Source organism: Passer domesticus, chromosome 14 (assembly GCF_036417665.1).
Source record: "Passer domesticus isolate bPasDom1 chromosome 14, bPasDom1.hap1, whole genome shotgun sequence".
NCBI lineage: Eukaryota > Metazoa > Chordata > Aves > Passeriformes > Passeridae > Passer > Passer domesticus.
The window spans coordinates 19,372,042-19,399,416 of NC_087487.1; the positions used below are offsets into that span (position 1 = coordinate 19,372,042).

The 27,375-nt window shown below is 53.3% G+C and overlaps 4 protein-coding genes across 7 annotated transcripts in view; 1 reads left to right on the plus strand and 3 right to left on the minus strand.

The window, feature by feature from the left end:
- CALML4 (calmodulin like 4) lies at positions 1 to 3,179 on the minus strand. 2 transcript variants are annotated; one of them, XM_064389047.1, is made up of 5 exons: positions 3,064 to 3,179; positions 2,924 to 2,954; positions 1,645 to 1,785; positions 867 to 1,055; positions 1 to 328 (listed from the first exon to the last, which is right to left on the minus strand). In XM_064389047.1, exons 1-5 carry the CDS (start codon positions 3,064 to 3,066, stop codon positions 231 to 233), a joined length of 462 nt encoding a protein of 153 aa, XP_064245117.1. In that variant the 5' UTR covers positions 3,067 to 3,179; the 3' UTR covers positions 1 to 230. The 2 variants fall into 2 exon arrangements, with proteins under 2 accessions (XP_064245117.1, XP_064245118.1); XM_064389048.1 differs by lacking the exons at positions 2,924 to 2,954; positions 3,064 to 3,179 and adding an exon at positions 2,569 to 2,651.
- Positions 3,180 to 4,698: 1,519 nt separating this feature from the next.
- CLN6 (CLN6 transmembrane ER protein) lies at positions 4,699 to 12,983 on the minus strand. The gene is made up of 7 exons (XM_064388498.1): positions 12,799 to 12,983; positions 11,334 to 11,448; positions 10,713 to 10,811; positions 8,208 to 8,396; positions 7,123 to 7,178; positions 5,788 to 5,910; positions 4,699 to 5,013 (listed from the first exon to the last, which is right to left on the minus strand). The coding sequence occupies exons 1-7, from the start codon at positions 12,879 to 12,881 to the stop codon at positions 4,725 to 4,727; spliced, it is 954 nt and encodes a 317-aa protein (XP_064244568.1). The 5' UTR covers positions 12,882 to 12,983; the 3' UTR covers positions 4,699 to 4,724.
- Positions 12,984 to 15,912: 2,929 nt separating this feature from the next.
- FEM1B (fem-1 homolog B) lies at positions 15,913 to 22,115 on the plus strand. 2 transcript variants are annotated; one of them, XM_064388496.1, is made up of 2 exons: positions 15,913 to 16,243; positions 19,126 to 22,115. In XM_064388496.1, exons 1-2 carry the CDS (start codon positions 15,996 to 15,998, stop codon positions 20,759 to 20,761), a joined length of 1,884 nt encoding a protein of 627 aa, XP_064244566.1. In that variant the 5' UTR covers positions 15,913 to 15,995; the 3' UTR covers positions 20,762 to 22,115. The 2 variants fall into 2 exon arrangements, with proteins under 2 accessions (XP_064244566.1, XP_064244567.1); XM_064388497.1 differs by having other exon boundaries at positions 15,981 to 16,012.
- Positions 22,116 to 24,597: 2,482 nt separating this feature from the next.
- The window catches only part of ITGA11 (integrin subunit alpha 11), a 41,410-nt gene continuing 38,632 nt past the window's right edge, over positions 24,598 to 27,375 (minus strand). For both annotated transcript variants that reach the window (XM_064388505.1, XM_064388504.1), the window contains exons 27-30: positions 27,047 to 27,157; positions 26,364 to 26,459; positions 25,903 to 26,016; positions 24,598 to 25,664 (exon numbers count right to left, since the gene is read on the minus strand). In XM_064388505.1, coding sequence (XP_064244575.1) covers positions 25,593 to 25,664; positions 25,903 to 26,016; positions 26,364 to 26,459; positions 27,047 to 27,157 — 393 coding nt within the window. In that variant the 3' untranslated portion in view covers positions 24,598 to 25,592. The remainder of the gene's footprint in view (positions 25,665 to 25,902; positions 26,017 to 26,363; positions 26,460 to 27,046; positions 27,158 to 27,375) is intronic.

Sequence of the window (27,375 nt, forward strand, 5' to 3'; positions counted from 1 at the left end):
TGTTGTCACACTCAGTTTATTTCAATAACAGTTGTTATTGCTATAATAACATAATCATATTATTTCTTGTTTTTCCAGGAATCAGGGGGGAACCTATGGAAGTGTCAGCACTAAATGAAGGCAAAATCAGGTTTTGAAAGGCAACTGATGGTTCCTGAGCCTGACTAGAAAGTGGGAAAAATAGAAACAAAATCCCTCCAGGTGCTGCTCCAGGAAATCCACTCTGGGTTTCAGTAGTCGACCGCGGGAAGGCAAATGTGGTGCACAAATTCCTCGTATTTGATGGTTCCATTTGGCCCAACTTTGGCTTCTCTTAGCAGGTCATCCACTGAAAAATGGGAAAATGTCCTTGGGATGGGATGTTTGGGGGTGTTGGGGGCTTCAGAAGGAAAGCAGCACTGCAGGGTTTGGGGTTTGGGGGATTTTTGTTGGCAATCACCTCTGGGATCAGGTGAGTTTCAAACTGGCATCAACCAGCACCTGGATTTTAATTCCATGTAAAATTCTCTGCAGCAGGGGTATCCATCTTTTTGAGTTCCACAGGGGGAAAAAAACCCCACAAATTTAGTCCACGTGGGCTTTTGGGTTTATTGTGCCCCTCAGAGGCAAATTTTCTGACAAACTGGAGGGGTTTATGGGGTTTTGCCTGTTTGTGCTTTGGGGTCTCCTGCTGGCACAGGAGGAGCTTCCTCATCCCAGAGGAGGCTGCAGAGGGGAAGGAAAAGAGAGGAGGGAAAAGGGAAGGGAAGGGAAGGGAAGGGAAGGGAAGGGAAGGGAAGGGAAGGGAAGGGAAGGGAAGGGAAGGGAGAAGGGAAGGAAAATAAAAAGGAAAAGGGAATTAGGTCCCAGAGGGAGCTGCAGGGCACCTTCCTCGTCGGAAAGCTTCTCCCCCAGCCGGGTGAGCTTGGCGCGCAGCTCGGGCACGGCGATCACTCCTCTCTTCTGCCGGTCGATCATGGCCAGGGCTCTCAGGATCTCCTCCTCGGGCTCCTCCTGCTTCATCTGCCTGTACATGATGTTCAGGAAGGTGGAGAAGTCCAGCTCTGCGTTCCTGTCTGGGAAAGGGAGGGCAGATCCTTTGGGAACGGCTCCGTTTGGGGCTGGATCCAGGATTAAATGCCCTCCTCCTCCTCCCCCCGTTCCCTTCCCTGGGGTTCCCTTTCCTGGGGTTTCTTCTCCCTGCCCTTGGGGCTTCCTTTCCCTGTCCCTAATCTGGATCAGGGCATGTCACAACTGGGTTTTTTCTCCTAAAATCCCATTTGTAACTCTATTCAGTTTGTGCTCTGAGCTCAGATCCTGAATTTTTAATCCCCCCTGCCACCTGATCTCACGATTCCTTCCTTGGGTTTTGTGCCTTGTTTTTCCCACAGATCTTCAGCTGAACATCTTTCTGTGCTCTTCCACCTCTGTTGGTTGGCCTGGACAGTTTCCCACCCTCCAAATTAATATTCCATGTTAAATGTTTGTCTCCTGTTTTTTTTTAGGGATTTTAATGGCACTGTTTTGTTTGGGCTGGATTTAACACATCACAACAGCTTCTGGTGACTGCTCTGGGTGGACGTTCCCTCCTGGACCATCCCAGCTCTACAAAAATTGCATTTCCCCGTGTTCAATCCCAGTGTGGTGGCTGTGCAGGTGTCTCACCGATCCTGTGCAGCTGCAGGTGCCTCTGCACCTCTCCGGGCGTGGGGCTGGCTCCCAGGCACCGCATCACGGCCAGCAGGTCCGAGCCTTGGATCTTCCCTTTCTGTTTCTTGTCGTACAGGGAAAAGCACTCCTTGAACTCTAATTAAGAAGCAGCCCGGGGTTAGCGGCAGGGCCGGCGCAGCCCCGGCCCGGGCCCGGGCAGCATTCCAGCCGGGATCCGCCGCCAGGGTCGCCTTTCCGGGAGGGTGATGGGCGCGGGGGGGCAGGGGGAATTAAGGGTAATTAAAACCCGAGCGGCGCTAATTGGGGCGCTCCAGGCTGAGGAAGCGCGGCTGGGAGGGGAAAAGGGCTGAGAAAACGGAGGGTTTTGGTTAAAAAGTGCTTTTCGTGCCTTGGGGAGGGGGGGAGAGGGACGGAGGAGGCTGAGGGGGAGGATGAAGGAGAGAGGGAGAGGAAGAGCAGGAAAAAAGAGGAGAAGAGGGAGAAGGAAAAGAGGAGGGGATGAGAATATTAAAAAAGTAGAAGGAAAAGAGGAAGGAGGGGAAGAAGGAAACGAAAGAGGAGAGGAGGAGAAGGAGAGGAGGAGGAGGAGGAGGAGGAAGATTTTGGAGGTGGAGGCTGCAGAAACCCAGCCTGGTTTGGTGCCATCCCTGTCCTTGTCCCCTCTGTCCCCAGCCCTCGCTGCTGGGGCGGCTGCAGCGGGCCGGGGGTGCCCGGGGAGGCTCTGGGGGTGTCCCGGGGGTGTCCCGGGGGTGCCCCAAGGATGCTCCGGGGGTGTCCCGGGGTTCCCGTGGGCGCCGTGGCCTCCCCTGGCCCGGCCGCCTCCTCCGCTGGCCAATCCCTCGGCGGAGCTGATCAGATTTGCAATAATGCTCTCATTAATACCCTCATTAATACTCCCATTAATACCCTAATTAATACCCTTATTTCAGCTTCCTTCGGCCGTTCCCGGAGCAATCCCAGCCCCCCTTTCCCAGTGCGGCTCGCAGAGGGAATTTGGATCCCCTGCGCTGCCTCCTTCCTCCTCTTCCTCCTCCTCCTCCTCCTCCTCCTCCGGCCGCTCTTGCGCTGAAGCATTTCCCTGGAACTGGGGAGATTTCCCTGGAACTGGGGAGAATCCCCTGGAATTGGGGATATTTCCCTGCTTTCCCTGGAGAGCCGGGACTGAGGGACAGCGAGCCCACACTGCGACACTTCGGGGGCAAAACGCCGTTTTTACATAAATACAAATTCAATCTCGTAATTAACGCCCGAAGCGGAGCAAACCCGTACCTACCATTAATCTGATCCTGGGACAGAAACTTTGCCTGCAGCAGGAACAGAAAGAAAAAAAAATTAAAAAAACAAAACCAAACCAAAGGGAGCAGCTCTGAAACGCGGCCGGGGCAGAGCGGGCGGGCAGCACGAGTCGCTCACCATGGCTTTGGGGACAATCGCTGCGCTTCGGGGGCCGGGCGGAGCGGCCGCTGCGGGGCCGGGCCCGGGCAAAGTGCGGGCGGCGCGGGCGGAGCCGCGCTGCCATGGGAACGGGGGAGCGGCAGCGCTGCCGCTCCTGCCGGGACAGCGAACTCCGGCCTCGGGATGGGGCTGAAAAACACGGCTTTGAGTGTCCCGGAGAAGCGCGCCTGGCACTGAGCTTGGCTGCTGGCAGGGGAGCGGGGGGAGAGTGCGAAAATACAGAAATTACAAAGGAAAAAAAAAAAAAAAAATTAAAAAAAAAAAAAAAATTAAAAAAAATCCAGCTATTCCAAAATCCAAAAGTTCCAAAAATAAAAAAATTCCTAAATAAAAAAAAAATCCAGTAATTAAAAAAAAATCCAGCTATTCCAAAATCCAAAAGTTCCAAAAATAAAAAAATTCCTAAATAAAAAAAATCCAATAATTAAAAAAATCCAGCTATTCCAAAATCCAAAAATTAAAAAAAAAAAAAAATTAAAAAAAACCCCTAAAAATAAAAAAATTAAAAAATTCTAAACATTCCAAACCCACCAAAAACTAAAAATTCCAAAATAAAAAAAAATCTTAAAATTAAAAAAAAAATCTTAAAATTCCAAAATAAAAATAATTTTAAAAATTAAAAAAAAAAATAAATTAAAAATTGCTGAGGGCTTGGTAGAAGGGTGAGGGGGTTTCTGGATCTGCAGGAGGGTTTTGGGGAAGGGGTCTGGATGTGCCCCCGGGAACTCACGGACGGGCTGGGGAGGTTGAGAGCTGTTTTCTGAGGTTTTATTGATTAGGATTTCACAGCCAGAGCGGGATGCAGGTGTGGGGCACATCCAGACCCAAGGACAGAAAGGAAGTGCCTGGGAGCTCTTCCCGAATTTTTTATTCCGAATTTCCCCCGGATTTCCTCCTCCCACTGAGGAGCCGGAGCTGCTCAGCCCTGGCTCCCCTTTGGGGCTGGTTTGGGGAATTCTCAGGGATTCTCGTGTCTGAGTGGGAGCTGGGGCAGAGATCCTTGGAGTTCCTGATGGATTCTGGGGCTGGTTTGGGGAATTCTGAGGGATTCTCACACCCCGAGTGAGAGCTGGTGGTGTTGGTGCACAGACCCCTGGAATTCACCCCCTGCCCGATGGATTTGGGGTTGTTTTGTGGGGAATTCTGAGGGATTCTCATGTCTGAGTGAAGGCTGAAAGTGCTGATGCACAGATCCCTGGAATTCCTCCCCTGCCTGATTGATTTTGGGTTGTTTTCTGGGGAATTTCCCATGTGTGAGAGCAGAAGGTGCTGGGGCACAGACCCCTGGAATTCCTCCCCTGCCTGATTGATTTTGGGTTGTTTTGTGGGGAATTTGCCCTTTTGTGGGAGCTGGTAGTGCTGGGGCACAGACCCCTGGAATTCCCCCCCTGCCTGATGGATTTTGGGGCCATTAGTGGGGAATTGGCCTCTCCTGCCTCATTCCCGTGCTCAGCAGTGAGAGCCAGTTCATTAACTGTAATTAATCCCCTCCCTGACCAGCCACAATCATCACACAGCCGCCACCACTCAGGAATTTATTCCAAACACATGGATCTACATTAGAAAAACTAGAGTTCTTCTTTATTCCCCCCTCCCTCCCACCCCAAAATATCAAAAGCTCAGGAGCCGCCCCTGGCCGCGTGCAGGTTGTTCATGTGCAGGGTGTAGAAGGCCCAGGGCTCGGGGATGTAAATCACCCCGGGGTACTTCTTCCGCAGGATTTTGTCATTCCAGAGCCAGCCCACCCAGGCGAGGATGAGCAGCAGGGTGATGATGAAGGAGAGGAAGAGGAAGAGCCCGTTGCTGTCCAGCACCAGCCCCTTGCGCCGCTGGTGCAGCACCAGGGCCATCATGGCGAAGAAGGTGAAGATGTAGAGGATGAAGATCTGGCCCTCGGTCACCAGGTACCTGTGGGGGGATTCCTGCTGGCCCGGGTGCTGGGGGAGCACTCCCAGCCCTCCTGGGGTCAGTTCTGATCCTGGGGTCACAGGGAGGGCATTCCCAGCTGTTCTGGGATCAGTTTTGATCCTGGGATGCAGGCAGAACATTCCCAGCTTCTTTGGGATCAGTTTTGACCCTGGGATCACAGGGAGGGCATTCCCAGCCCTCCTGGGGTCACAGGGAGAGCGTTCTGGGATCACAGGATCCTGGGATCACAGGGAGAGTGTTCTCAGCTTTTCTGGGATCAGTTTTGATCCCGGAATGCAGGCAGAACATTCCCATCTTTTCTGGGATCAGTTTTGCTCCTGGGATCACAGGGAGAGCATTCCCAGCTGTTCTGGGATCCATGGTGATCCAGGCAGGGAGAGCATTCCCAGCTCTTTTGGGATCAGTTTTGATCCTGGGATGCAGGCAGAACATTCCCAGCTTTTATGGGATCAGTTTTGACCCTGGGATCACAGGGAGGGCATTCCCAGCTCTTTTGGGATCAGTTTTGATCCTGGAATGTAGGCAGAGCATTCCCAGCTTTTATGGGATCAGTTCTGACCCTGGGATCACAGGGAGAGCATTCCCAGCTTTTATGGGATCAGTTTTGGTCCTGGGATCACAGGGAGAGCATTCCCAGCCCCGCAGAGCAAAAGCTGCCCTGGGGAGCCCTGGGGGATGGAGCAGCTTTTCCTGGAGCGTTCCTGGGCACTCCTGGAAGGTCGCTGTGGAATTCCCTCCCAGCCAAGCACTCACCAGTAGTAGAGGCTGCTGGGCCCCACCAGGAGCAGGGCAGCCAGGGGCATCCGGCTCTGCTCGGCCGCCGGCGTGAAGCAGCCGGTGAAATAGATGAACAGGATCAGGAAAAACGGGATGTACCTGGAAAAGCCAGCAATTCCCAGCCCTGGGATGAGCCTGGAAGGGACTGGAACCCCCCCAGATCCACCCCACACCCGGAGCTGCTCCTGGGCTCAGCCTGGGGATGGAGCAGCTGTGGGATTCCTCCTGCTGTTGTGGGATTCCCTGCTCGGGGATTCCTGTAGCTGTGGGATTCCCTGCTGTGGGATTCCTTACTGTGGAATTCCCTGCTCAGGGATTCCTGTAGCTGTGGGATTCCCTGCTGTGGGATTCCTTACTGTGGAATTCCCTGTTCAGGGATTCCTGTAGCTGTGGGATTCCTCCCGCTGCTGTGGGATTCCCTGCTCGGGGATTCCTGTAACTGTGGGATTCCCTGCTGTGGGATTCCCTGCTGTGGAATTCCTGCTCAGGGATTCCTGTAGCTGTGGGATTCCCTGCTGTGGAATTCCTGCTCAGGGATTCCTGTAGCTGTGGGATTCCCTGCTGTGGGATTCCCTGCTCAAGGATTCCTGTAGCTGTGGGATTCCCTGCTGTGGGATTCCTGCTGCCTCCCCAGGGCACAGAAGGGCCTGGGCAGGGGCTGGGCTCATCCTGGGCTCTGCAGATCCAGAGAATTCCCAGCCTGGGGCAGGAAAAGCTCGGATTTGCTGATGAAGGCAAAGCTGGGCTCCAGTGCTGCCTTGGACAATTCCAGCAGGAACGTGTCTGGGAGGTGCAGCAGGATTCCCAAACCCCCCAGAGCCCTTCTTCCCTTTAAAGGGCTCCAGAGAATGGGGTTTGCTCCTTCCCAGCACTCCTGGAACCCCAAATCAGCCAGGACAGATTTCCCCAGGATCACCTGGAGTGGATCCAGGCCCAGCCAGGCCCTCCTCTTGGGGTGTTTGGGGTATTTGGGATCTTTGGGGTGTTTGTTTGGGATGTTGGGGTATTTGGGATATTTGGGGTGTTTGGGGCACATCTGGGGGTGCTGGAGGGGAAACATTTTGGTTCTGTCTACCCCTGGAAGGACAAGCTGTTCCTCTGGCCCTCCGATCCCAAAATATCCCTGAGCAGAGGGGATTTTCCAGCAATTGCCAGATCCACCCTAATCTGGATCCTAATCCAAATCCAGCCCTGGCCAGCAGAACATTATCCCCAGCCAGCTCTGGCTGGGGTGGTTTTTTTTCCCACTTGAAGCTCTGCCCTTCCCCCTGTGCTATCCCACAATCTCTGGACCTGCTGGGAATCACTCACCACATGGAGTGCCCCAAATACTCGTCGTAGTAGTAGAGCAGCTCGAAGGAATCGATCTGTGACAGGGCAGGGAGAATCCCAGTCAGCAAACGGGCACAGCTTCAGCACTCCTTCATTCAGGTTTCAGAAATGCTTGAGCCCAGCTCAGCCCCTTACCCAGTCATTTATAAATTCAGATTTTAGGAATGCTTGAGCCCAGCTCAGCCTCTTACCAGGGTTTCAGATTTAAGGTTCCTTTATCATGCATAAATTCAGGTTTCAGAAATGCTTGAGCCCAGCTCAGCCCCTTACCCAGTCATTTGTAAATTCAGATTTTAGAAATGCTTGAGCTCAGCTCAGCTCCTTACAGGGTCATGGATTTGAGGTTCCTCTCTCATTTATAAATTCAGATTTTACAAACCCAGCTCAGCCCCTTACCAAAATTTCCAGCTTGAGGTTCCTCTATAATTTGTAAATTCAGACTTTAGAACCCAGCTCAGCCTCTCACCAAGGTGTCAGGTTTGAGGTTCCTCTCTCATTTATAAATTCAGATTTCACAAACCCTGCTCAGTCCCTCACCAGGGTCCTGGGTTTGAGGTTCCTTTACCATTTATAAATTCAGATTTTAGAAATGCTTGACGCCAGCTGAGGGCTCACCAGGGTCTTGGGTTTGAGTTTCCTTTACCATTTACAAATTCAGATTTCACAATCTCCACTCAGCCCTCACCAGGATCTCAGGTTTGAGGTTCCTTTACCATTTATAAATTCAGATTTTAGAAATGCTTGACCCAGCTCAGTCCCTCACCAGGGTCTCGGGTTTGAGTTTCCTTTCCCATTTACAAATTCAGGTTTCACAAACCCCGCTCAGCCCCCACCAGGGTCCCGGGTTTGAGGTTCCTTTACCCTTTATAAATTTGGATTTTAGAAATGCTTGACCCCGCTCAGCCCCCACCAGGGTCCCGGGTTTGAGGCTCCTTTACCCTTTATAAATTCGGATTTTAGAAATGCTTGACCCCGCTCAGCCCTCACCAGGGTCCCGGGTTTGAGGCTCCTTTACCCTTTATAAATTTGGATTTTAGAAATGCTTGACCCCGCTCAGCCCTCACCAGGGTCTCGGGTTTGAGGTTCCTGATGATGGGGTTCTCCCTGACGGACAGGTGGTGCTGGTACCCGCTGAAGATCAGCCGGTGGTTCACCGAGTCTCCCACCAGGTGGATGCTGGCTCCCATCACGAAGGTGATGATGCTGACGTACACCATGGACCTGGGCAGGGTCTTGGGGGACCTCTCGATGAGCTGCAGGCACAGGGAGGGCGTGGGGAGGAGGAGGAGGAGGCGGGACCTGGCAGCTCCTGCCCTTGCTGCGTTTTGGGGTTTTTTGGCCAGAGCGCTCAGAAATTCATCACAAAACCCCAAAATATCCCCTGAGTTCAAAGAGACCCAAAAAATCATCAAGTCCAACTCCTGACTGAACTCATGCTGGGGCCAAAGGCACAGGTTGTGTGTTTTAGCACCAGGAGCTGATAGCTGGGCTGTGCTGAAGAGAAGGGATTGCTTTCTGCAGGCAAGGCACCTGTGTCTCACCAAAATCCAACTTCAAGCACTCTGCCTTTCACTGAAAGCTGCTACTAAAGCAGATCCCAAGAGTTTCATGTCATAACAGCAACAGATAGTCTTGGTTTATTGGGACAGGAATTAGAAACGGCATTAAGTGTAATTTTAATTGAACCAAGCTAAATATTCCAACACAAATATTGTCATTCTGCCAGGGTGCTTCAAATCATGTCACAGGCCTGGTTTTAATCATTGTCCTTTGGTTTTAAAGGTATAAACTCAGCAAATCCCTTATTCTAAAAGATGCAACAACCTCCCCTGCTTTAGGGCAACTTTGGGAGGAAAACCTCTAAAGGGGTTTCTGCTGCTGTCAACCCCAAGAGTTCGTTTGGTTTGCTGCTAACGAGGGTTTCCTCATTAAAAGGCCGTGGTTCTCCTGCCTCTGGAGAGGATTGGGAGGTTGGATGTGCCCTCCAGTGGCAGCAGAGCCTCCAGCACAGAGCTCCTCATGTTTCCCATCCTGTCTGGACACTTCAGGGTCCCCCAAGTGAACATTTTGGGGTCCTGTTCCCTTTTTCATGATGGAGGAGGATTCAGCTCTGAAGAGAGCTTCAGGACACTTCGGGATCCCCCAGGTGAACATTTTGGGGTTCTGTTCCCTTTTTTCCTGATGGAATGAGACTCAGCTCCAAAGAGCTTTAGGATCCCCCAAGTGAACATTTTGGGGTTCTGCTCCCTTCCTTCCCCATGGAATGGGACTCAGCTCTCCACAATTTGACCCCACAGCAGGAGGAGCTGAGTGCCCCAAAACCACTCGGGGCAATTTTTGGGCACCACTTCCAGTGCTGGGCTCTCTCCCTGCCCCCTCTCGAGCACCTGAGGCTGGCTCAAGCCTTGGAACAGCAGCAGGAATTTTGGGGTGCAGCTCCACACCCAGCTTGCCCTAGGCAGATCCCAGCTCCAGGAGTTTTCCAGCGTGGGCTGGGTCAGCTCTGGGATCAGCCAGGCCCCCCCCCCCCCCCTCCCTCAATCAGCTTTGCAGCCCTCCCCAAGCAGGGAAAAGCTCCTTATTTGTGTTTAATTTTGACCTCATTTGGGTTTCATTTGGAGGCTTAACTTTCCCTTCCCCTGGAGCTGCGGCAGGGACGTCACAGGAGGACAAGGAGAGCACAAGGTCCTGCAGGGGACAGGAGGGTGGGGGACATCCCTGGGCCAGGGAAATGCATCCTGGACTTTCCTGTGGGTCAGCCCTGCAGAAATCACCTGGGAAGGGTCAGCTCCCACATCCTGGATATTCCCTTTTTGCCCCCAGCCTCGAAATCCTCCCGGAATATCGAGAGGGAATCATTTCCACCTCAGGCCATAATTGAATTCCCAGCTAATGAAGGTTAAAATAGATTTATAATTGTTTTCTCCTGAAGTGTTTAATGGGAAAAGATTCCTAATGATCTGACAGGGCTTCACCTCATGAATGGTGTATGGGATCCAGAGGCTGGCAGCTGGAGCCAGATAAATTCCAGCTCCAGCCACAATTCCAATGTCAAAGATCAAGTGTAATTAAGCTCTGAACAATTCAGAAAATCCTCTCTGCTTCCAGCTGCCTTTTAAGCCAAGGGTGGATGTTGTCCTAAAAATATCATTTGGGAAAAGGGCTCTGACTCCTCCCAGAGCCAGAATTCCAGGGGGAAGTGATTTGCTTGGGATATGCAGGAAATTGAGGTGCTCTTTGAAAGGTGGCACCACAAATCCTCCTGGAGTGGGAAATTCTTCCTGGCTGGAAGGAACTTGGGAATAACCAACACCCTAAAAGCCTCTGAGGCTTTGCAAAACTGGGAATGGAAAACCCCTGAACATTCCCAGGTTTACCTTTTGCTCTGGCTCCTCCTGGAGTAAGAATTCCAGGGGGATTTGCTCAGGACATGCAGGAAATTGAGGTGGCATCACAAATCCTCGGAACTCTTCCTTACTGGCAGGAATTTGGGAATAACCAACACCCTAAAAGCCTCTGAAACTTTACAAAATTGGGAATGGGAAACCCCTGGCCATTGCCAGGTTTACCTTCAGCAGCAGGAAGGGGGTGATAACGTTGTAAGCCATGTGGAAATAATCTCCAGCGCTGGGTTTGTTCAGAGGAAACCATTCCAGAGGGAGGATGATCTGAGGAGAGAGGGAAGAGCAGCACATCAGCGACCACGGGAGAGGGAAAACGTTGGGATTGCTTGGGAATGCTCAGCTGGGCTTCCAGGGGGTTGGTAGGGACCAAGCTGGGCAGCCTTTCTTGGAGCAAACTTCCCAAAAATCACCCTCGGGAAGTTTTCACTCCCAGCCCCGCCCGGTGCTGGCAAGCTGTGGGGTCAAGGAAGGCATTTGGGACTCCTGGATCTTCCTGAACCTTCTGACAGCCTCCAGCTCAAAAAAATTCCATTGAAATGGAACAGCCACTTCTGGGAGCTGCAGCCCCAGGCTCTGGGATACAGGCAAGGAATGGGGAGGAGCAGGAGGAACCTCCCAGCTGTGAAGCAAAGGTGTGGGAGAGAGAACAGGGAGCAGCTTTCCCAGAGGCTGGAGCTGGCTTGGCCCCAGTGCCACCAGAGCAGGGCAGTGTCCCAGCTCCTCCAGGACACCCCCCTGGCACAGGGGACAGCCCTGGGGACCCCCTGGCCCCGTCCCCTCACTCACCATGGCGATGGGGCGCCCGAAATCCAGCACCCAGTTCTGCAGGGTGAAGTAGAACCACAGGTCCAGGTGGAACGGGGACGTCTTGAAGGTGTCCTCGGCCTTCCCTGCCCCGTGCCTGGAGGGGACAGAGGGACACGGGGCCCTGGAGCAGCTCTGGGAGGAGGCAGAGCTGTCACCCCACGCCAGAGCTGCGCTTCCCTGGCTCCGGGAGCTGCGGGGTAACAGAGCTGAGGAGCAGGCAGGACAGGAGAGCACCACGCTGTCACTGTCCCCGACCCGTCCCCGTGGGGAGGCTCTGCCCGGTCTCTTCAGCAAGGTGAAAAGTGCTGAATTAAGTGCAACTATTTTTAACTTTTGCATGATGGAGCAAAATCCCAACTCCCAGGAGTTGAGCTGAGGGGTAAAAATGCGGCGGAGCTCCAGCACCGGGATGCTCGGGATGCAGCGTCACCTTCAGTCCTGCTCCCTGCACCCTCTGCCAAGGATCCAACCCCGACACAGCCCTTCCACGAAATGCCCCCCCAGCACCTCTGGACCTTCACCTCCCTGCAGGAAAAGCGGATCAATGCCTCTCCTGCTGCCGAGACCACAACGGGATCAGCTGGAGCAGCCTCCAGCCTGGGCTGCCCAAAGTCCATGGAAGTGTCCCTGCCCATGGACCGACAGGATCTTTAAGGGCCTTTCCACCCCAACCACTCTGGGGTGATTCAATGAACCCCGAGAGCTGGAGGGTGAGGATGGGGTACCCTGGATGAGCTGGGAATGCTGCAGCTCCCTGGAACAGTCTGCCAAACCCTGGATCGGCTGGGATAACCCAGGTACGCCGGGATGCCATGGACAAAGCCGAGTGGGGGAACCCTGGGGGACCCTGACCCTCGGGATATCCCGGACCCGACCCTAATAATGTGCTGGAGGGGATGTCCCAGACTCCGACCCTGGGGATGTCCCAGACCCTGATCCTCGGGATATCCTGGACCCTGACATGGGGATGTCCTGGACCCCGACCCTGGGGATGTCCCGGACCCCGACCCTGGGGATGTCCTGGACCCCGACCCTGGGGATGTCCCAGACTCCGACCCTGGGGATGTCCCAGACCCTGATCATGGGGATATCCCGGACCCGACCCTGGGGATATCCCAGATCCCGACCCTGGGGATATCCCGGACCCCGATCCTGGGGATGCCCCGGACCCCGATCCTGGGCATATCCCGGACCCTGATCCTGGCAATATCCCGGACCCCGATCCTGGGGATGTCCCGGACCCTTATCCTGGGAATATCCCGGACCCCGATCCTGGGGATGTCCCGGACCCCGCATCATCCGGCGGTGGTACCCGGGAAGGGTCGGGGCTGTCCCGGGGGGCTCGGGGCGGGCTCAGCCGGGGCTGTTGGATGGGGTGAGGACCCCAGTGAATCCGGGCTGGATTTTCCCGTTCCCGCCCCCGCCGAGCCCCGTCCGCGCTCACCTGCCCGGGTAGAGCGGCCCGGCGGGCGGGGGCGAGCCCGGGGCCGCGGCCGGGAACGGCCGGCGCCGCGCCGAGCCCTGCATCCGCCCGGCCCGGGGCCGCTCCCGGGGCCGCTCCCGGGGCCGCTGCCGCTCGTGAGGCGCTGCCGGTGCCGCGGCGCTCCCGGCCCGGCCCGCGGAGCAGCGGCGGCTGCGCGGGGGCGGCCCGGGCCCGCCCGGCGGGGCGGGGGCAGGCCGGGGGCAGGCCGGGCCCGCTGCGGCCGCGCCTCACGGCGGGACAGCGCCGGGACACTGCCGGGACAGCGCCGGGACACTGCCGGGACAGCGCCGGGGCAGGGCCGGGGCTCCGGGACCCGGCTGTGGTGACGGGCACACCGCAGTGCTCCGGGAGCCCGGCGGGGCGGGGGCAGGCCGGGCCCGCTGCTGCCGCCGCCCTCACGGCGGGACAGCGCCGGGGCTCCGGGAGCAGAGCTGGCTCGGAACGCTCAGGCCACTCCGTGCCAATCCATGGCTCCGAGCCCCGGGTTTGTCGGGAATGAGGAGCCGGAGCAAACGCTGCTTTTCCCCAGTTCCCATTTCCCCGGGTCGTTCCAGCGGGTGCCCCGCTCCCTGCTCTCGGTTTTGGATGGATAAATCCGTGGGGATAGGGTCGCTCCCAGGCAGGGAGGGATTCGCGGCCCTCGGGGCTGAATTTGCACTAGCTGGAGTTTTGGCTCTAAATTGGGAGGGGCGTTTTCCCAGGATTATCCCAGGCTGCTCCCAGCCCTGTCCAGCCTGGCCTTGGACACTGCCAGGGATGTGGCAGCCACAGCCAGGGCCTCCTTGGACACTGCCAGGGATGTGGCAGCCACAGCCAGGGCCTCCTTGGACACTGCCAGGGATGTGGCAGCCACAGCCAGGGCCTCCCCACCCTCGCAGGGAAGGAAGTCTGAGGCACCCAGCCCCTCCAGGAGGGTTGGTCTGGGCACGGAGGCTCCATCACCCCTGGGACGGGAGCTCCGTGTGCCACAGCCTGTCCCCGTTCCCTTGGGCGTGACACGGGATGGGAACAGGACAACCCCTGGCAGCTGCTGTGTATTCCACTGAGGAATTCTGGCCTGGAATTCTGGTCCCACCGAAGCTGAGGGGGATCCCAGAAGCAGCAGAAGGGAGACCTTGGTCCCTCTCGAGGAGCAGGGGACCCTCCCCACGCCATCCCTGCTCCCCCAGCAGGACAGGGGTACACCTGGGAAAATATCCCTGAAAAGTGGAGGAGATCACCGAGATAACGGAGCCACTTAATCTCACCAGGACCCTGCTTGTCACCCTGTGCCTGACACGGCTACGTGGCTCCAAACAGGGCTGGCCACGGCCTGGCTCGTGTCCCCTCGTGTCCCCCGGGCTCTCCGGGCTCCGGCTGCTGCTCCATGAATAATGCACATCCCACAAGGAGCCGCGGCTCCGGTGTCAGGACTCCGAGTTAAAAATTAACGGGGCTGAGACCGGATCCCCCAGAGGACAATGGTGCGGCAGATGGGGCCGGGGCGGTGTCCCCTTTCTGCTGGTGTCACAGCAGCCAGGGAGGTGGCCCAGCAGGGGCTGGGGTGACAGCTGTGTGACCAGGCCCGTGGTGTGTCCCCAGAACCGGGGTGAGGGTCCTGTGTGTGCTGGGGCATGGCTGAGGTGATGGGAGCTGCTGGTTCTGGATTAAAAAACCCAAAGTGAGCCAAACCCAGCCCAGCTGAACCCAGCTGAGGTCAGTCCAGTGTAACCCAGCCCAACTAAACCCAGCTCAGCCCGACCCAGTCCAGCTGAGCCTGGCCCAGCCCAGCCCAACTGGACAAATTCCAGTCCAACCCAACCCAACCCAACCCAACCCAACCCAACCCAACCCTGTCCAACCAAACCTAATCCAGTCCAAACCAACCCAGTCCAACCCAACCCAGTCCAGTCTAACCCAATCCAGTCCAACCCAGTCCAACCCAACCCAGTCTAACCCAACCCAATCCAGTCTAACCAACCCAACCCAACCCAACCCAATCTCGCTCTCCACACTCCCTGACAGGAGGGGCAGCCAGGGAGGGTCAGGCTCAGCTCCCAGGGAACAGGGACAGGATTTGAAGACATCTTAAACTGCTCCAGAGCTGAGGTTTAAGTTGGACTTAGGAGGAATTTCTCCATGGAAAGGGTGGGCAGGCACTGGCAGGGGTGCCCAGGGGGGTTTGGAGTGCCCATCCCTGCAGGTGTCCCAGGAATTCCTGGAGGTGGTGCTGGTGACAGGGTGGGGATCAGGCACAGCTGGACTCGGTGACCTCGGAGGTATTTTCCAGCCTCGGTGGTCGAGCAGTGGAAATGAGGATGAAGAGCTGAGCGGGGGACACGAGCTGTTGTCTGTGTTGTTGTGTTTTGGGGACACTTGGCCGTGCCCTGGCGGTGCTGCAGATGCCTGAAGTTTGAGCTTTCCTATTTTCCAGATTCTGTACTGCATTGGTGTATAAGTGAGCTCCATATAAAGTGTTAGCAGTTCTTCTCATGGTTCAGCCAGACAAAACAATCCTTTTCCAGCCCCAGAACCAAGGACACCGCTGCAGCTTCAGGCCCAAAAAGTGCAAACAACAGCAAATTGAGGAGAGCAACCTGAGAGGATGGGACTGCACAACCTGGAGCTGCAATTGGACAATTAACCCCAACACGGAAATAGGCCAAAACTTCTAAAAGTGTGAAACTTGTGACCTGGAGTCCGACTTGGGCGTAGCCACGGCCAGGCTCTTTCACTGCCCAAGGTGTATCCTGTGAAGGCCTTTTAGTAAATCCCCGCTTTATCCTTTGGCTGTGCCCGCTGTGTTGCGGGCAGCCCCCAGGCCCCGCAGCGCCCTTCCAGCCGCGCTGCCGGAACGGCCGGGCCGGGCCGCGGCTGCCGGCCGGCCCCGCCGCGGCGGGCGGGCGCTGCCGAGCGGTTCCGGGGCGGAGCGCGGCGGTGCCGGCCGGGCCCGCGCCACGGGCGGGGGGGCGCGCCTTGCCTGCCGGGCGGCGGCTGCGCTCCCGCCGGGGCCGGGGCCGGGGCCGGGGCAGCGGCAGCACCGGGGGCGGCGGGCCCCGGGGCGGCCGCATGTGCGCCCCGCGGGGCGCCGCGGCAGGACGGAGCGGGCCGGGGCAGAGCCGGGCCGGCCCGAGCGGGGCCGTTGCGGGCGGCGGGGCCGCGCGGAGGCGGAGGCGGCCATGGAGGGGCTGGCGGGGTACGTGTACAAGGCGGCCAGCGAGGGCCGCGTGCTCACCTTGGCCGCGCTGCTGCTGAACCGCTCCGAGAGCGACATCAAGTACCTGCTGGGCTACGTGAGCCAGCACGGCGGGCAGCGCTCCACGCCGCTCATCATCGCCGCCCGCAACGGGCACGCCAAGGTGGTGCGGCTGCTGCTCGAGCACTACCGCGTCCACACGCAGCAGACCGGCACCGTCCGCTTCGACGGGTACGTGAGGCCCGGGCCGGCCAGCGCCGGGCGCGGCGGGCACGGCCGGGGAGCAGGGCTGGGAGGGCCGTGCGGGCCTCTGGGGCTCCCGCTGCCCTCGGGAGCCCTCTCCAGCGCAGGGAATCCCCTGACCCGCTGGTCTGTGTGGGCTCTGTGGCTTGGCGGTGGGTTCTTTACAGCCCCGGCTCCTCTGTGAGGTGGTGGTGGTCCCGGCTCGGGTTGTTCCGTGACCTGGTGGTGCTTGTGAGCCCTTCCAGCTCAGTGTTCTGAGGCTTGGTGGCCCTTGTGGGTATTTTTCAACTCGGGCTGTTTTGTGATTTGGTGGTCCTCGTGGGGCCCTTCCAGTTCTGTGTTCTGTGACTTCAAGGCCCTTGTGGGTTCTTTTCAACTTGTCACTTTTGTGACTTGGTGGTCCTTGTGGTCCCAACTGAGATTATCCTGTAACTTGGTGCTTCTTGTGGGCCCTTCCAGCTCAGTGTTCTGTCACTTCATGTCTTTGTGGAGCCTCTCCAGCTGAGGATTCTGTGACTTGTTGGTGCTTGTGGGCCTCTTCAACTCGGGCTGGACCCTGTGGATCTCTTCCATCTCAGGATTCTGTGACTTGATGGTCCTTGTGGATTCTGTTTTGTGACTTGGTGGTCCTTGTGGTCCCAGCTCAGATTATTCTGTGACTCGGTGCCCTTGCAGGCCCTGTCCAGCTCAGCATTCTGTCACTTGATGTCCTTGTGGGCCCCTTCCAGCCCAGGCTGTTCTGTGATTCTGTGCCTTACTGGCCTTGTGGGCCTCCTGCAGCTCAGACTGTTCTGTGACTCGATGGCCCTGGGAGCCCTTCCCAACCCAGCTTGTGCTGTGGCTTGGTGGTGCTTGTGTGTCCTTCCCACCTCAGATTATTCCATGACCTGGTGGCCCTGGTAGGCCCTGCTGGGCTTTGATGGTGCTTTTGGTCCCTTCCAAGGCTGTTCAGTGCTCTGGGATCCCTCCCCTGCCCTCAGCAGAGCTCCCAGGAGGAGCTGAGCTCTGATTTTCCCAGGCACAGAGGGCAGGCTGACAGGGTGGCAGTGCCCAGCGCCCTCCTTGCTGCTGTTTTTGGAAATGAATTTGTGACACCCCCACCTAAACATCACGTGGGTGTTGGAGGCCACAGGGAGGTCACAATTTGGTGATTTTCTGGTAGAAAATGCCCGTGTGGTTGGAGATCCCACCTGATGCTTTGTGAGCCATAGATGACTTTTCCATTTAGGAATTCCCCATGTGAAGCTGTGGACAGGATAATATTCACAGCCCAGAGAGCTTCTGCTGGGCCAGAGTGGCCTTTTGGGGACATTTTTGCTGCTACAGGTGACAGTGCCATCAGGAAGGGTTCTCACATTGCTCGGTTTTCACACGCAGAGCCACTTCCCTGTGTGGTTTGATTTTTAGTCCTTCCTTTTTTTTTTGGGGGTGTTTTTTTTTTTTTTTTTTAAGTGTGTGTGGTTTTTTGTGTTGTTTTTGGATTTTTTGTTTGTTTTGGTTTTTTGGCTGTTTGGGGTTTTTTTTTGTTTTTTGGTTTTTGTATTTTTTTGGGGTTTTTTTCCCAGTCAGAAGCAGGTTGAGAATTCCTGGGGTGAGAATCCCTGGAGGAAGGACTTCCTGCCAGGCAGCAGATGCTGGATTTTTGCCTGGCTGGGGTGGGGATGTTTTCCAGAGGCTGTGCCTGGCACGGATTGAAGGAGGAGTTGTGGGAGGCACAATGGGTGCAGAGAGAGGAGCAGAGCCCATGTGATCCCCAGGGATTGTTTTTCTCAGATAAGGTGGCTCAGCAGCTCCTCTCCCGTGGGCTTTCCACTGGGAACCTCAAAACACCAACAAATCACCTCGGGTTCCTAAAAAATCCCCCTCCTGACTCTCCTCCTGCTTCAATACATAAATATTTTAATGGAGTTATTTACAAAATCAGGAACTTCTCACTGGGAATTCTCTCTGAGATCTTGAAGAGCCTCTGGAGGTGTTGGATTTACAAACAGTTGCTGTGGAGCTGCGAGGGCTTTATAATAATTAAAAATCGCTGTGAAAGTGAAATTTCAGCTGATCTTACCATGTTTTAACTTTGGGGAACGTGGCTGTCTGGAAATGTTTGTCCTTCCTGTGTTTTTGGGACGGGCCTTGAGCGTGTGTGAATCCTGCCTGTTTCTTCATTTCAATCCTTCAAAAATCAGGGAATGAGAAAGGCAAATCCTTTATTGTGTGTGCTGGGTTTAAGGGAATGAAAACAGCTTAAAAAGAAGGCTCTGTCCCCTTGTTTCCCCGTTATTCATGTGACACAGCTCTGTGGAGCAGCCCAGCCCAGAACTTCTGCTTTTTTGGGTTTTATTTTCTTCCTGAGGTTCCATTTGTGTCACCAGGTTGCTGGGCTGGTTCAGGGCACGGGATCTCAAATAGGGAAGTGCTGGGAACTGCAGCTCAGGGAGAGGGGGCAGGAAAAGTGATCAGGAATTTTGAAGCCGGTTTTGCTGCCAGGGCTGATGCTGGTGTCTAAATCTGATTTTTTTTGGTGTCAAAATATCCATTTTAAGGTTTTTCTTGGTCTTTAATATGTCACTTGATGGCACTGAAGGGATAATTTTAGAACTCTTCTTGCCAGACCTCTCCAAACTGAGGCTGGAGTTTGTGAGTGGGATCTTCAAGGTGGCCAAACCCCTTTGGCTGCTTTGAAGCTCCAACGCTCCGTGTGCTCTGTCGGCCGTTCTGTGCTTGTGAGTTCCTTGGAATTCAGTGAGTTCCTTGGAATCCCGGTGAGTTCCTTGGAATCCAGGGATGGGCTGGCTGTAAAATCCCCGTTGGTGGCTGGGTGTGGGATGCTTTTGGAAGAGCATCAGCCTAATTCCTTATCCTCCTGTCCCCAGCTTCGTCATCGACGGGGCCACCGCGCTGTGGTGCGCGGCCGGCGCCGGTCACTTCGAGGTGGTCAAGCTGCTGGTGAGCCACGGCGCCAACGTCAACCACACCACGGTGACCAACTCGACGCCGCTGCGGGCGGCCTGCTTCGATGGCCGGCTGGACATCGTCAAGTACCTGGTGGAGAACAACGCCAACATCAGCATCGCCAACAAGTACGACAACACCTGCCTGATGATCGCGGCCTACAAGGGCCACACGGACGTGGTGCGTTACCTCCTGGAGCAGCACGCCGACCCCAACGCCAAGGCCCACTGCGGGGCCACCGCCCTGCACTTTGCCGCCGAGGCTGGCCACCTGGAGATCGTCAGGGAGCTGGTCAAGTGGAAGGCGGCCATGATGGTGAACGGCCACGGCATGACGCCGCTCAAAGTGGCCGCCGAGAGCTGCAAGGCCGACGTGGTGGAGCTGCTGCTGGCTCACGCCGACTGCGACAGGAGGAGCAGGATCGAAGCTCTGGAGCTGCTGGGGGCCTCGTTTGCCAATGACAGGGAGAACTACGACATTTTGAAGACTTACCACTATTTATATTTAGCCATGCTGGAGAGGTACCGCGACAGCGAGAACGTCATCGAGAAGGAGGTGCTTCCCCGGATCGAGGCTTACGGAAACAGGTCGGAATGCAGGACGCCTCAGGAGTTAGAGTCCATTAGGCAGGACAGAGATGCCCTTCACATGGAAGGCCTCATAGTGCGGGAGAGAATCCTGGGCTCGGACAATATCGACGTGTCGCACCCCATCATTTACCGGGGCGCGGTCTACGCGGACAACATGGAGTTCGAGCAGTGCATCAAGCTCTGGCTCCACGCCCTGCACCTGCGGCAGAAGGGCAACAGGAACACCCACAAGGACCTGCTGAGGTTCGCTCAGGTCTTCTCTCAGATGATCCACCTGAACGAGCCCGTGAAGGCCAAGGACATCGAGAGCGTCCTGCGCTGCAGCGTGCTGGAGATCGAGCAGGGCATGGCGCGCATCAAAACCACCCCGGACGCTGACATCCACACGGCCGTGGACAACTACGAGTGCAACATCTTCACCTTCCTCTACCTGGTGTGCATCTCCACCAAGACGCAGTGCAGCGAGGACGACCAGTCCCGCATCAACAAGCAGATCTACAACCTGATCCACCTGGACCCGCGCACGCGCGACGGCTCCAGCCTGCTGCACCACGCCGTCAACTCGGGCACGCCCGTGGACGACTTCCACACCAACGACGTGTGCAGCTTCCCCAACGCCCTGGTCACCAAGCTCCTGCTGGACTGCGGCGCCGACGTCAACGCCGTGGACAACGAGGGGAACAGCCCTCTGCACATCATCGTGCAGTACCACCGGCCCATCAGCGACTTCTTGACGTTGCACTCCATCATCATCAGCCTGGTGGAGGCCGGCGCCCACACGGACATGACCAACAAGCAGAAGAAAACCCCTCTGGATAAAAGTACCACCGGGGTGTCCGAAATCCTCCTTAAAACTCAAATGAAGCTGAGTCTCAAGTGCCTGGCTGCCCGCGCCGTGCGGATCTACAACATCAGCTACCAAAACCAGATCCCCAGAACTCTGGAGGAGTTTGTCCAGTTCCACTAGGCCGTGTCCAACCTTTTGTGGTGGTGCTATCCCGGGACGACACCAGACAGCAGAATACACCCGTGTCCATGAAGTTGTTTTTCTCCATTCCTTTGGTTTTGGGTTCCTCTGGATTCCGTCTGCGGCCTCAGTTCTCGGGTGGAGATGGTGGAGGGCGGGGGGCAGGAAAAGCCACATTGTTGTCCTGTAGTTGAATCTGGTGTTTGAGATTTTGGTCCTTTTCTTTTTTTGATTAAATGAATCCCTTCATTAGCTCTTGGTTTTCTAAACGACACGAGAAGAATCCCACAGGTAACTCCTGTCAAACGTTCCGTGTCCGACACGATTCGCACAATTGGATTTCAAACTCCTCACAATGAGGTGGGAAAAGAAAAATTGGGAATTCTGTGGTGGTTGGGTTAAAAGTGGAGTGTCCACCCCCAGAGCAGTGCGTTGCTCTCATACCTCACCGTGCTCTTATGCCTTTCAGCTCGTGCTGAAGATGTTGGCAACGTTTTAAAAGTTGTGTTTTAAATAAAAATTTACAGCTACAGATGTGAGGGGTGCTCTGTTAGGATATGCAGGTGGAAATTTGGCTCTGAGGGGCTGAATTCCATCATCAGGCTCTTCACTGACACTGCTGCAGTAAGTATTGAATGACCTATGGACAAAAACCCACTTCCACGCTGACTGAAAATAACCGGAATCATCGTTTCTTTTTCCGTAGCTCCGTCGCTCCTATCCAAACATCATGCATGGATCCCTAGAAACTGGGTAGGGAATTTGTGTTTGTGTGTGTCCCAACATTTCAAACTGCTTTGAACTTGGGTTTTTTCTGTTGTTTCGACGCTCAACACGCACCTTTTTTTTGACTCAAAGTCTGTCCAGCTGCACTCTTGGATTCCAGATGCTGTATCTTCCTAACGGAGCCGTCTGCCGCCAAAGAGAGTCTTCCTTGAACCTGGCTTTTCCAAGAAGCGTTGGAGTCTGTGCCTCCCTGAATTGGACTTGAGGATTTTTCATGGTTTTTACTCCTTCCAGTAGGAAAATCTCTTCTTAAAACTGATTTTTACAAAAAAAATTAAAAAATATTCTCCTCTCATCAACCTCTTTGCTGATGAGCGAGTGATTGTACGGGGACGTTGTCGCTTGAGAACTTTGGGAGAAGTGGCAGATGCTCCAGCAGGAAAATGTCACTTGTTGGGACAAGGCTCCTGAACCCTCTGTTCCTTTCCCACGCAGCTTTTTAACCGTCAGGATGAACGAATGTTCCGTGGGGTTTTTTTAAAAACAATCCAGGTAGAACTTTCAGGCGAGATTTGGGGCACACGTTTCTATTTGTATGACAAAGAAATAAACATTGAATGTGGAATTACCTTGCAATTCCTGGTTTTTGTCCAGGGTTTGTGTCCTTTGGGGGAAAAGCTTTAGGGTCAGCTTTAGGTTCTCTGGGGAAGCTGCCACATCCCTGGAATTGTCCTAAGGTCAGGTTGAGCAGCCTGGGATAGTGGAAGGTGTCATTTTCCTGAGGAGAATTCCAAAGTAACAATAAAAATTCCTGGCTGTCGATTCCAAAATACTTCCAAGCAGAGGAAGGTCTTTGCTGTGGGAAGGCTGCTCCTGCCTGCAGCCTGTGCCCGGTTGTTCTCCTGCTTCCCAGTGAATTCCTGCTGCCTGGTGTCATGGAATGCTGTCCTGCCACCTTCCCTGTGTCACCAAGAGCTCTTGGCAAAGGATAGGGAATACCTGTGGGTGAGGCTTGGGAATCCCGGGATCTTCTCCAGGATCTGGAATTTCCCTCCCAAGTATTAAATGCTGTGAGGTTCCCTTTGCTCTCCCTGTTACTTAAAGCCCCTGATAAAATTCCTTGGAGCCTCCAGGTGCTGTTTTTCCTGGAAAAGCACGGAGTGAAATCCTGGGAAGAGCCGCGTGCTGCAGGGGGTTGGGATGTTGATGGAGCAGGATCAGAACTGGGAGAGGCAGAAATAAACCCGGCCTAGAAATAAACCCGGAGCTGAGCCAGGCCTTGGAATCCCGATCCCGCTGTCCCGAGGGATCCAGAGGGACTGAGCCACCCAGGGATTGGGACAGTGCATTCCCACCCTGGGATTGGGGACAGTGCAATCCCAAACAGGGATTGGGGACAGTGCAATCCCACCCAGGGATTTGGGACAGTGCAATCCCAAACAGGGATGGGGACAGTGCGTTCCCATCCAGGGACTGGGGACAGCCTCCTCCAACCCCGCCCTTGCTGCTGGCAGGGTCCTGGAAATCCGGGATTCCCAAATATTCCTTGGGAAAGGCTGGGGAGAGGAACAGGAACGGGGCAGGTGCACCCTGAGCTCCACAGAAATGTGGGAATTGTGTCCTGGAGTGTGCCTGGTGTCCGTGGCAAGGGATGGGCACCGGGCACCAGGGGGGGCTGGGGGTGGGCAACAAGGGTGGAAATTCATAGATATAATTTTATATATATATATATATATATATATATATATAAAAGTATTTATATATATATAATATATCAGTGTATTGAGATATATATATATATATATATATGAATATATTGATATATAAAAATTTGTGTATATATATATATATCAATGTATGTATATATATAAAATATATCAGTGTGTATATATATATAAAATATATCAATGTATTTATAGATATAAATATATTAGCTGTATGTATAAAAAGATATCAATGTATATATATAATTTTTGTATATTTATAGAAAACATAAAATATAAATATATATTTTTTTATTTCTATATCTACATATAATTTAAAGTATTTATACTTTATGCACACACACACATATATTTTATATATACACATCTATATTGTATATGTGCACACACATCTATATAACAATTTTTAAAAGTCTAAAAGTAAAATTATTTACAAATGTATATGCACATATAGTGTGTGTGTAGGTATATGTCTATGCATAGATATAAACTCACAAATATATATAAAATATGTGTGTGTGCACATGTATTTTATATATAAGTAAATATATTTAAATATATATAATATATATAGATATAAGTAAAATATATAAATTATATATATTTATATATTTTAAATATTTATGTGTATATATATATTACATGAACATATATGTTATACATATATATTCTAGACATATACATATAAATTATATGTATAGTTATAGATATAATATATAATATACATTATATATACACATATGTATATAATATAATATATAATTTAACATAAAATGTTATATTGCATTATATTAAAGTATTATATTAAAGTATTATATTATATTATATTATATTAATCAATATATAATATATACTACATATATGATTTTATTCATATATCTATGATATATATTATATATGTTACACATATATATACAATTTAATACACATAACATATATATTAATACATAAATAATAATAGATAATAATAGAAATAAAAAGTAATAACAAATACGTGTGTGTATGTATAAAAATATAAATATATAAAATGTGTTGATGTATTTATATATTACATATTTATATATATAAAAATATATCTGACTACAGGGTTTCCCTGCACGCCAGCCGGACCCCTGAGCTCCCAGTCCATCAAAACCTGGGAAATGCAGAATTCCCACTCCAGCTGAGGATGGAATGTCTCATTTGGGAGTTTATTTTATCCCATTTTTTTCCAAGTTTGCTTCTCCCAAAGGTTTCACTTGACTGCTCATCCCTTTCAAACGTCCTTGGACAACCTCACATCCCACAGAAATAAATGATGGAAAAATTCCAGGATCCATCCTGCCCTCCATGCCAGAGCCGCCCCCCTCAAATCCACAGAAAAAAAAAAGGAACAGACACCAGGAATTTTAAAATACCATATTTTTAATTCTTAAAAAATACCAGGAACGGTATTTCCCGAACCTCATCCCGCATCCAAAAAAATCCACTTCCCTCTTCTCCATAAAATTAATATTAGCATAAATAATTCCGCTATGCCGAGGGCACATTCCCGCCCTTAAAATTCCATGATTTCCATGGCACCAGCTATGTACAGGTATGATACACGTGGGCTCCCCAAACTGCTCTGCTGGGACAAAACTCATCCAACTGCTTTTTAATTAATTCTTTAAACGATTTCAATTTTTTTCGAAATTATTTCTTAATTTTTAATTTTTTTTTTTGGCAGGGTTTTAAATTTTCCCCCCTTCTTTTCCTTCCTGTTTTTAGAAGAATTATGTACAGCTGGACACGGAGATTTGGCGTTTAAGGTGCTTGAAATCACAAGAATTTCCTTCAGTGCATTCAGACTAATTAACGCCTCCACTTAATTACTCCTCTTAACGAAGGCAGTTTGAGAGCTGTGGCCAGCAGAGCCCGGGGCCTGCGACAGCTCCGCCACGGGCAGGAGCAATCCATGGGGTTTTTTTGGGATAATATTATTATTTTAAGGAGTTTTCCAGCTCCTCTTCAGGGACCCCTCACGTCGGCGTCCCCTCGTCCCCGCTGCTGCCACCTTGGTGAATTCCCAGTTGGAAGCACCTCCGAGGAGATTTTTGGGGAATTTTTGGTTGATTTGAGGTCTTTTTTTATGGAACCCCATTTGAAAGCACCTCTGAGAAGATTTTTGGGGAATTTTCCATTGGTTTGAGGGGTGTTTTTATGGAACCCCAGTTGAAAGCACCTCCGAGGAGATTTTTTTTGGGAATTTTCCATTGGTTTGAGGGGTTTTTTTATGGCTTCTAAGTGCTGTCCCACAAGGGGTGTTCTCTGGTCCTGCTGCAAAGCCAAGCTCAGCCCCCAAATCCCTCGGGATCCCGGGAATCTCCGGAGCTGGGAGGGGGCTCCTGGCCCCGGCAGAGTCACTCCATCCCGTGGGAATTCTGCTCCCGCTCGGCCGCTCGCCGGCGGCTCCCGCTCTTGAAGAACCCGAGCTGTGGGGAGGGAAGAGAAACAAAATCCCGCTGCTATTCCAGGAGTTTTAAACAGTATAGCAGCTGGAGGTTGGTCCTGGATATAATTTATAAATGGAAAAGGGGATTTTTGAGGAGGTTTTGAGGGTTTTTGGTGTGTTGAGGAGCTCGTGGGGCGCGGGATACGGATCCAGAGGGTTCCTCCACGCATGGGAATCTCCAAAAATCCCCCAAAATGCACGGCCCGGGGGCTGCTCACCTTCCAGAGCGCCAGGACCAGCAGGGCCAGGAGCAGGAGACCTCCGAAGGTGCTCCCAAGGATGATCCAGATGGGAATCTGCGATTCCTCGGGCTTGGAGATCTCAAACGTGATCTGGAGGAGAGAAAACACCGCGGATTCCAGGCAGGAATGGCGGGGAAAAGGGGATAGAGGGAATGCTGAACAGCCCTTCCTCTGGGAATGCTGCACCAGGGATTTGGCTCAGTTTTCCCTGTGGAATCTGGAGATTCCAGGATCAAAGCTCGGCTCTGGCCACAGCTGCACCGAGTTCTTCCAGACCTAGGTCCCTCAATCCATGGGGATCGCCCAGTGGGATCAGGGTAAGGTGTGGCAGGGTCCCAAAATTCTGGGTCCCTCCATCCACAGGGATTCTCCCAGTGGGATCAGGGCAGGCTGTGGCAGCATCCCGAAATTCTGGATCCCCCCATCCCTGGGCTGACCTGGCGGCTGGGATCCTCCTCCCGGAAAACGAAGGGGCTCCGGAAGCGCCGCTGGAGCGCGGCGATGGTGGTGAGCTTCAGTGCCTTGAACTTCAGCTGCACGGAGAGGGCTGGGATGAGCATCCCACATGGAAACAGAGCCCCCATTCCCAACGGGATCCCTCCCATTCCCCATGGGCTGGGATGAGCATCCCACGTGGGAAAGGAGCCCCCATTCCCAACGGGATCCATCCCATCCCCATGGCCTGGCATGAGCACCCCACATGGAAAAGGAGCCCCCATTCCCAATGGGATCCCTCCCGTCCCCTTGGGCTGGGATGAGCATCCCACGTGGAAAAGGAGACCCCATTCCCAACGGGATCCATCCCATCCCCTTGGCTTTGTATCCACAGGGATTCTGTTTGGATTCATGGGAGAGGAGGATGCAGGGCAGGCAGGGAGTGGGGCAGAATGATGGGAAAAAAGAGGTTTTAGATTAATTAAATTAGAATTAATTACTAAATTATGGAATTAAATAATCCATAATGAGGCACTGTAGATGCATGATCCAATAGGATAAGTGGTTTTGGGAAGAAAATCCACTCCATGCATTCCTAGGTAAGGGAAAACTCCCACATTTTGGGGTGTGAGGGTTCCTTTGGGGGGTTTCTGCCTGAAATCCACATTTTCTGGTGAGCACTCACTGCTTTCAGAGACTTCATCCACAGGTTCCCACGCAAGTGCAGGTTCAGCTCCTCGTTGGGAGCCAGCTTCACCTCGCAGTCGATGGAAACCACGTCGGAGTTGCTGTGGTTCTGCAAAGGGAAATGTGGGATCACGGCTGGAGAAGGAGGGAAAATCCCACTGGGGTTCATCCCTGGCAGGCACTGAGGGAGGGAGGACCCCACGTGTCCATCCTCCTGTGTGCCCAAATTCTTCAGATTTTCTCCCCATTTTTCACCCCAAAATTCCCAGTTTTGCTGGGTTTTTTGCTGTTCTTCCCCTCCAAGCTTTCCCTTGGGGAAAAATGATC

Coding starts and splice junctions, on each gene's coding strand:
- CALML4 (XM_064389047.1), bottom strand. Junction 1,056..1,644: donor CCTGCAGCTGCACAGGATCG/GTGAGACACCTG, acceptor TCCCTTTCCCAG/ACAGGAACGCAGAGCTGGAC. Junction 329..866: donor GAAGCTTTCCGACGAGGAAG/GTGCCCTGCAGC, acceptor CCCATTTTTCAG/TGGATGACCTGCTAAGAGAA.
- CLN6 (XM_064388498.1), bottom strand. CDS start 12,881: ATGCAGGGCTCGGCGCGGCGCCGGCCGTTCCCGGCCGCGGCCCCGGGC. Junction 7,179..8,207: donor ACCTCAAACCCGAGACCCTG/GTGAGGGCTGAG, acceptor GCCCTGTCACAG/ATCGATTCCTTCGAGCTGCT. Junction 5,014..5,787: donor CCCAGCAGCCTCTACTACTG/GTGAGTGCTTGG, acceptor ATCCCCCCACAG/GTACCTGGTGACCGAGGGCC.
- FEM1B (XM_064388496.1), top strand. CDS start 15,996: ATGGAGGGGCTGGCGGGGTACGTGTACAAGGCGGCCAGCGAGGGCCGC. Junction 16,244..19,125: donor GGCACCGTCCGCTTCGACGG/GTACGTGAGGCC, acceptor TCCTGTCCCCAG/CTTCGTCATCGACGGGGCCA.